Source organism: Myotis yumanensis, unplaced genomic scaffold, assembly GCF_028538775.1.
Source record: "Myotis yumanensis isolate MYYU_CA2020_CCGP unplaced genomic scaffold, mMyoYum1.0.hap1 SCAF_19, whole genome shotgun sequence".
Classification (NCBI taxonomy): Eukaryota; Metazoa; Chordata; class Mammalia; order Chiroptera; family Vespertilionidae; genus Myotis; species Myotis yumanensis.
In genome coordinates this window covers 4,129,546-4,138,144 of record NW_027223770.1, presented here as the reverse complement: position 1 = coordinate 4,138,144, position 8,599 = coordinate 4,129,546, and the positions used below count along the sequence as shown (strand labels likewise).

At 46.5% G+C, this 8,599-nt stretch overlaps 1 protein-coding gene across 1 annotated transcript; it reads left to right on the top strand.

Moving 5' to 3' along the window:
• Positions 1-4,253: 4,253 nt before the first annotated feature.
• DYNLL1 (dynein light chain LC8-type 1) lies at positions 4,254-6,605 on the top strand. The gene is made up of 3 exons (XM_070399207.1): positions 4,254-4,367; positions 4,596-4,733; positions 6,179-6,605. Exons 2-3 carry the CDS (start codon positions 4,602-4,604, stop codon positions 6,314-6,316), a joined length of 270 nt encoding a protein of 89 aa, XP_070255308.1. The 5' UTR covers positions 4,254-4,367; positions 4,596-4,601; the 3' UTR covers positions 6,317-6,605.
• Positions 6,606-8,599: the final 1,994 nt, after the last annotated feature.

The window sequence follows — 8,599 nt, the reverse complement described above, 5'->3', positions numbered from 1 at the left end:
GGACGACCCCGGTGAGGTTGAAACGGCCCCCGTGAGGTAGGAACGACCCCGGTGAGGTTGAAACAGCCCCCGTGAGGTAGGAACGACCCCGGTCTGGTAGGGACAACCCCGGTCAGGTCAAAACGGCCCCGGTGTGGTAGGGACAACCCCGGTCAGGTTGAAACGGCCCCGGTGTGGTAGGGACGATCCCGGTGAGGTTGAAACGGCCCCCGTGAGGTAGGGACGGCCCCGGTGAAGTTGAAACGGCCCTGGTGAGGTTGAGACTACTCCAGTGAGGTTGGGACAAATAAAGGGGACCAGTATGGACTGATGAACAGGGGTAGATACAGAAGCAGAGCAACATTGAACAGAATGTTAAACTACAGTGGGAAGCCTGGGGAGGGTTGGGGGGGGGATTAAGAGACCAACTGAAGGACTTATATGCATGCGTATAAGATTAACCAATGGACACAAGACACGGGGCGGGGGGGGCGGGGGGTAGGGGCCGGGGGAATGTGAAGGGGGGGAAAAAAGGAGACATATGTAATACTCTTTGTAATACTTTAAGAAATAAAAATTATTAAAAAAAAAAAAAAAAATCCTGATTTCTGGGCCTCATCCTCCGGAAATTCTGTTTCTTTGTTATGGGGTGGGCCACAACATTAGTAACAAAGAAACAGAATTTCCAGAGGATGAGGCCCAGAAATCAGGATTTTAAAGATTCCCAGGTGATTCTAATGTGCAGCCATGGTTGAGAACCACAGCTTTAAGCAAACAAAATCTTTTTTTATTGAATTTATTGGGGTGGCATTGGTTAATAAAATTATATAGGTTTCAGGTGTACAATTTTGTAATACATCATGTGTATATTGTATTGTGTTCACCACCCTAAGTCAAGTCTCCTTCCATCACCATATATCCCCCCTATACCTCTTCTACCTTCCCCTAGCTCCCTTTCCCTCTGGTAATCACCATAATGTTGTCTGTGTCTATGAATTGGGTTTTTGTTTGTGGGTTTTTGCTTTTGCTTAATCCCTTCACCTTTTTCACCCAGCCCCAAAATCTTATGTTAGGAAATCTTAACATTATCCCATTTCAAACTCCTTTTTTTGAAAGTCATGAATCAGAAAAAGGCACACCGTCTACTCAGCTAAAGGTAGTACTGTACTGAGGTTTAGAGAATAGATATTAGGTTCATCCAGGTCTGGAACTTATTCATTTATTAATAGCATAACCTAGTGAAAGTCAATATCCTAATATGTAAAATGGGCATATAAGACCTGGTATTTTTTTTCTATGCAAACTACTCAATTTTATTGTTATTTTAAAATCTTAATAACTTAGAATTTATTTATTTATTTTTAAAGTATAGTTGATGTATAATATAATATTAGTTTCAGGTGAACAGCATAGTGATTCAAGAAGACCTGGTGTTTTGTTTTGTTTTTTAATATTTTTAAATTAATTTCAGAGAGGGAGAGAGAAAGAGAGAGTAACATCAATAATGAGGGAGAATCACTGATTTGGCCGCTTCCTCCACAGGGATCAAGTCTGCAACCCGGGCATGTGCCCTGACTGGGAATCAAACTATGACCTCTTGGCTCATAGGTTAATGCTCGACCACTGAGCCACCGGTCAGGCAAAGACCTGGTATTTTTAATTTAATGCGTACTATGCGGAAGACAGGAATTAGATGCTGAAGCTGCAGTAGTGCATAAGACAGGCAGGGGCAGGTAGACAATAACCAAGCAAATAAATACATGAGATAATTCCTTTGAAGGAATAAATGAGGCAAGTACAATGGAGGAACTGAAAGTGTTGTAGAGAGTAACTGAAGGGTAGTGGTAGAGAGCAAGCAGAGGTGGGAGTTCAGGGAAGGTGGCATTTGAGCTGAAACTCAATAAGCAGACAGCCATGCCAGGAGGGAGATAGAGGAAAGGGGTCCCAGGCACAGTTGTGAGGAATAACTGAGTGAATGTAAAGCACTTGGTGGTAAGCAATCACTCAATAAACAGCTGCTATTCTTATTACCTCATCCACTTTACTGTTGGCAACTTCTGTTCAAACAAGAAGCTGGTCAAGCTATAGAGCAGAGGGATATATATATACTTTTCATACTTATATATAAAAGACTAAGCAATCGGCTGGTAGGTATGACACGCACTGACCACCAGGGAGCAGATGCTTAATGCAGGAGCTGCCGAACTGCAGTGACTTGGCAGCGGTGGTTCTCCGGTGACCCACTCCAGAACCAGAGAGGAGGGACCCCTCGGGGGATGTCAGAGAGCTGGTTTTGGCCGAATTCCCACAGGCCAGGTGGAGGGACCCCACCTGCCAGAGGGACCCTGCTCACTCCGCAGATGCCCTTCGAGCTGTGGCGCCACCCTAGGTGCGGCTGGCCAGCTGGGGAGGGACCACGGGAGGTTGGCTCCAGGGTGTGTCTGGCCCTTCTCACCCGGCTGCCGGCCACCTTCTAATTAATTTCCTTTCAATGTGCATGAATCCATGCACTGGGTCATTAGTATATAAAAGGCCCCCATGGTTCTGGTGTCATCAGATTCCACAGCTCTGAATCATACACCCAAGGCAGGTAGAAGCACTGATCCAGCCTCACCCTAGTCAGGTAGAAGCACTAGCCCAACCTCACTCCCAACTTCTTCAGGAATGACACCATATATAACTATTTTCACTCCTCAAACCTATAGTCTGAGTATTGGAAACCTGGAACTAGGAAAAGCCTCTTAATTTCTTAATTTAATTGATATGCATATGTTGTACCTAACGTTCTCATTATTCCCACTTCTTTCTTTTTGGAGTTGTGTGCCTCTGGTCAAACTGTAAGGGGCTCTGGGTTCATGAGAGTAGATGGTCAAGAAGAAAATGCAGAAATGTAAACAGTAAACAGAAAGCTTCTGGTTACATGATTAACCTGATGACTTGTTTATGGAAGTTCAAAAATACATTATAAGCATTTAAGGGTTGGTTCAAAACCTTGCCTTGACTCTGGGGATAGTTCCATAAACTGATAGTTATTGATAAGATTCGCTAGGCACTTACTAAATGCCACACATTGTGCTGACAACTTAAAAGGCATTATTAGTTCATTTAATGCAACATGCCGATAAAGTGTATTCCTTTTATATTTATCCCCCTTTACAGATAAGAAAAATGAGATTCAAACAGCTAGTAAATGACTGCTGGGATTTAAATCCAGACCTGACCTTGCTCCCTACCCTCTCAAGACCTTGCTTTTTCAACCACTTAATGGTTAGGTTAGCCTCCCTACACCAGAGGAAATAACCTCTGAGGGATACCTTTCTAATCATTAGGGCACCTCTGCCCTAGATAAAAGTCCTCAACCAAGAAACTACCATACAGGAAAGACAGCCTCTTTGGAGCAAGAAGCCCCACCCTGGGCACACACACCCAAAGCCACCTAAAGGGCCCTTAACCCCCTTAAAGGAGGTCCGCATTGCACAGCAGGGAGACCCAACTCTTGGGATAATCCCCCCCCTTTTTTTTTTTAAATTTTTTTAAGTTTAAAAAATTTTTTTTAAATTTTTTTATTGCTTAAAGTATTACAAAAGGTATTACATATGTGGAGATAATCCCTTAAATCATAAGGAATCCCTCTCCCATTCCTGAGGAACCTCTCCCGATATTTAAAAGGACAGGCTACATAATTTGCGGGTCCCAGTGCAAAAATAAAATGTGGGATCTCTTGTTTAAAAAATAATAACAATTTCAAGAATGAGACAGTAGATCATTAAATCAAGTCTAGGGGTTCCCTCTTCTGTAACTGCATTAGCCATTTGCCTAGGTAGCCGGCCCTGTTTCAGAGATCCTTTCAATAAAGGGATTGGCCAGCTCAGTGAGACTCCGTAAGTCCTTCTAACGTAGGATGGACCCAACTATCTATCCAAGAACAAATCTTGGAACAGCCTCCGTAAATTTGGAATCACTTCCCTTGGCTTGGACAGAAACTCCCTTCGCACCGGTCTAGCTGCTGGGTGGTTCTCCATAGCGCGGCCCAGCTCCACCTTCGGGGTGTGTGGGCCTCAACGCGTGCAGCCAGCCCATTGCCGGGGCAACAGACGCCACGAGCAGTGCATTGTGGTCTGCAACAAAATGCTGGAGAAAGATCCTGAGGGAACGCTGAGCCCATGGACCAATGGGAGAGCCCTGGGGCTGCGGCAAGCCAGTAGGAACGTTTTGGGGGCGGGGTCTCCAGAGCAGGGCGGAGCCTAGGCTCTAGGCGGCGGCGGCAGCTGGTGTGGGGCTGCTTAGATGCGCCACGGCTTCAGTAGCGACGGCCTCTCTAGCTGGGTCTGAGCCTCGCCAGCCCCTCCCCCAGGAGACTGTTGCAGTCGGCCAGCCGCTGCTCCACTGTGAGAGGCTCAGGGGCTCGGGGGGCTTCGCTGCCTGGTTTTGTAGCCCGCCGGAGTTCCCCCGTGGTTGGATCGGCGCGGCCCGCCCTCCCTGAGAAGTGGGGTGGGGGGCGTCATCCGGGATGGCGTGGGGCGCGCGGAGTGGGCGGGGGAGCTGGCGCATGGCAGGCGCAGTCCACACCCCCCGCCCCCCATCTCCTCACCCCTTGCTTGGGCCTCCTTCCTCAGGTAACCATGTGCGACCGAAAGGCGGTGATCAAAAATGCCGATATGTCGGAGGAGATGCAACAGGACTCCGTGGAATGTGCTACTCAGGCGTTGGAGAAATATAACATAGAAAAGGACATTGCGGCCCATATTAAGAAGGTGAGGCTGGGGCGCGGGGCGGGGGCTCGGGCTGATCGCGCGCAGCTGGCGGGAGTCACAACTTCTTGTCCGGGTCATGCATCCCCAGAGCGCCTGGCGGAGATCCCTGAGGGCACGCGGGGCAGCTTGGGTGTAGAGTTTTCCAGAAAGAATGCAAGTGAATTTTGCGCTCCTCTCGGAAAGACCAGAACCCCGGCGCCTCAAGTTTTTTTTATTATCCAGCTCCGCGGGGGAAAGCGCCACCTAGCAACGGTTTCTAAGACCAGGGAGCAGCGGGTCCCCCCTTCTGCACGATTTCTGCGCAGAAGATCCATCTGGGTGCTCGGGAGGGGGGGCTGCGGGGGTGTGCCCAGCCAGCCGGAGGGAGATGCTGCCAGCCTTCCCGCGGGGAGTTCAGTCGGCAGATGAGAGTGGGTGGGAGTGGTGGTTGGGGGGCTGGGGTGGGCGCTTGGCAAAGGACGGGCTGTAGAAAGCTGCTGGCATGTTTTCTGGAAGGGAAGGAAACGGGCAACCTCAGCTGTGACAGGGTTCCAGTCGGGAATAGGAAGATAAGACTTCAGATGGAATAGAAATAAAGACCATTTTTTGACAAACGCAGCAAGAATGTTTTCTCCTCAATCTAAAAGATGTTCGTGCTGCACCCAAGATAAGAGTAGCCAAACCACAGACTTGTAATAATTTTAGAGATAAGGGTTAATTTTGGCGCCTGTTTACAGTCACCTGGTGGAGAAATTAACAGGGCATTCTAGTTCGTTCCCAAACCTCTCGGGGTAGGGAAAATAGGGAACAGTGCCCTGCAACTTGCTATCCTGTGGGCCAGGGGGTACATCAGCAGCAAGACAGACGTGAGGAGGGCTCTTGAAGTTACAATGAAGGATAAAATCTGACCAGGTGGTTGTTTCCAGCATTCTTTCTACAGGAGTGGTGGCCAGATGTCTGGTCTCTTTAAATTAAAATGTTGATCCACAGTGATGCAAATTGAGACTTTCTCCTTTTGGAAGTCTTTCCTTATCAAGGATACTGGAGTGCAGTTAAGGAAATGAGTTATAATGGGGTATTTTGAGCTAAACATTTACCATTTTCTTACGTTTGGGGGTGCATGACATAAGGATTAATTCTGTGTACACACAAGAACAAGAAACTGGAACTGTTGATGTTACCTGCTATCAGTGGATGTTTTGGAAGTTCTGAAGGTGGAATTGCGTAACAAAGTGCTCAGTCTCTGAGGCCGCCCTTTCTGCCTTTTACATCCCAGCCCCCTTTGCCAGCTTAGCGCAGATTGCAAGTATGTTTGCATTAATGCACCATGTAGGCGACTTGGAACTGGGAAACATTCTTTCATTCTAAGAATTTGCAGATGCTAACGTTCCTCCTCTCTGCCCAGCAGGCTCTGACCTCTGATTTAAAATTCTAGTATTCTCTTTCTCCACCACCCTCTTCCCCAGGAGTTTGACAAGAAGTACAACCCCACCTGGCACTGCATCGTGGGGAGGAACTTCGGTAGTTACGTGACACATGAAACCAAACACTTCATCTACTTCTACCTGGGCCAGGTGGCCATTCTTCTGTTCAAATCGGGTTAAAAGCATGGACTGTACTACACACCCAGTGATCCATCCAAAAATAAGGATTGCAGCCTAAATTCCAAATACCAGAGACTGAAATCTTCAGCCTTGCCTAAAGGAACACCTTGATCTTGAACCTTTATTGTGTTGTTTTGTACAGGGTATTCGCTGTACTCATTTGTTGTGGTTATAAAACAATTAGCAAAGCAGCTTACATTTGTATTTATTTTCTATTCCATACCTCTCTGCCCCATGTTTTTTTCTCCTCAATATCCATTCCTTTCCCAAAATAAAATTTGTCGGAGAACTGTGTGTGATAATTTGTTCAACTAATCTAGGGTTGAAGGTGGCCCTTAGCCATCTAGGTCATTGCGGGTGAGTCCTTGAAGTAAGTTTCTGTGGAATATAGTAGACTAGCCTATTCAGGTTGTTATATTTTTAATGTTTTTATTGATCTCAGAGAGGAAGGGGGAGAGAGAAACATCAGTGAGGAGGGAATCATTGATGGGCTGCCTCCTGCACACCCCACAGTGGGGATTGAGCTCAAAACCTGGGCATGTGCTCTTGACCAGAATCGAACCCAAGACCCTTCAGTCCACTGAGCCAAACCAGCCAGGGCTAGCGTATTCAGTTTAATTCTCATGCATCTGCAACTGTTATGCATGATAGAATACTCAGAAGTGCATGTCAGAAACTTTTGGGTTAAGTCTTATTCCTAAATTGGTAAATACTGTGTTTAGGTGCTCATTTTGTTAAAAGATGTTGCTGTAGAGCCCGGCTGGCATGGCTCAGTGGTTGAGCATTGACCCATGAACCAGGAGGTCATGGTTCAATTCCCGGTGGGGGCACATGCCAGGGTTGTGGGCTTAATCCCCAGTGCGGGGCCTGTAGAATGCAGCCGAACAGTGATTCTCATCTTTGATGTTTCTCTCTCTCTATGCCTCTCCCTTCTTCTCTGGGGGGGAAAAAAAGTGTTGCTATTGGTGGCAGAACTCCTTTATATAGGCTTTCTATGGCTGTAAAATGTGAAAATAAGCTGATAATGGGCTAATGAGAAATTTGGTCTCTGGACTATTCCCCTTCCCTGCCAGGCCCCAAAAGGATACTGTAAAGATTAAAGGTGGGCCCTAGCTGGTTTGGCTCAGTGGGTAGAGCGTTCAACTTCGGACTGGAAGGTCCCGGATTCGGTTTCAATCAAGGGCACATACCTGGGTTGCAGGCTCCATCCCCAGTAGGGGTGTGCAGGAGGCAGTTGATCAATGATTCTCATCATTGATATTTCTCTCTCTCCCTCTTACTTCCTATCTGAAATCAATCAAAATATATTTTTAAAAAAAGATTAAAGCTGGTTTTAAAAGGGAAAAAGTTTTTAGCAGCAGCCCTCCATGCAGGAATTTAAATGTGTAAGCCTGTTGTGCTGTGCTTGAACTACAAATGTGAATTGAAATGTCCATTGAAAGACCCAGTGTAGCCTTCATTAAAGGTTTCCTGCCATCAATTTTAGGAAGACTTCAGTCTTTTTTTCCTCCCCCTACCAAATTGTTTTATTAGGTTAAACAACTTAAAGACTTCAGTTGTTTATTTTTAAAATTTATTGATTTGAGAGAGGCATTGATTTGTTGTTCCATTTATTCATTGGTTGATGGTTGTATGTGCCCTGAGTGGGGATAGAACCCGAAACCTTGGTGTATTGGGACAGCGCTCTAAGCTGCCCAGCCAGGGCTATAAAGACTTCAGCTTTTTAAGAAAAGCAAACATGGCAGCCTTGTCTTATAGGTAGAAAGGAAATACTCCAGAGGCTGAAACAATACGCATCCATCTTGGGAAGTTGCAAGGAAGGTCGGGGCTTTCTAGTTATCCTATGCTCAGTGCTCACATGAGGGACGGCTTTTTGTTTTAGATCTTGGGTCTGTGAGATACAATTAGGATTTCTGAGCAGCCAGGCTATTGCTATAAGAAGGGGGTGATAGATTTTAATTGACAGGTGATGATTCCATCTTAAGAGCAGTATTAGGTCGGTAACATCTTTGGGAAGATTGTTTTTCTTTTTTCATACGTATATTTTTATTGATTTCAGAGAGGAAGGGAGAGGGAGAGAGATAGAAACATCAGTGATGAGAGAGAATCATGGATCGACTGCCTCCTGCACGCCCCCTACTGGGGATTGAGCCCGCAACCCAGGCATGTGCTCTTCACCTGAATTGAACCTGGGACCCTGCAGTCCACAGGCCGATCGATGCTCTATCCACTGAGCCAAACCAGCCAGGGCAAAATTGTTTTTCTTTACCAGAACTTGGAGTT

Excerpts from the sequence above, each read along its gene's own strand:
- DYNLL1 (XM_070399207.1), top strand. The coding sequence starts at position 4,602 with ATGTGCGACCGAAAGGCGGTGATCAAAAATGCCGATATGTCGGAGGAG. Across the intron at positions 4,734-6,178 it reads TTGCGGCCCATATTAAGAAG|GAGTTTGACAAGAAGTACAA; the intron begins GTGAGGCTGGGG and ends CCTCTTCCCCAG.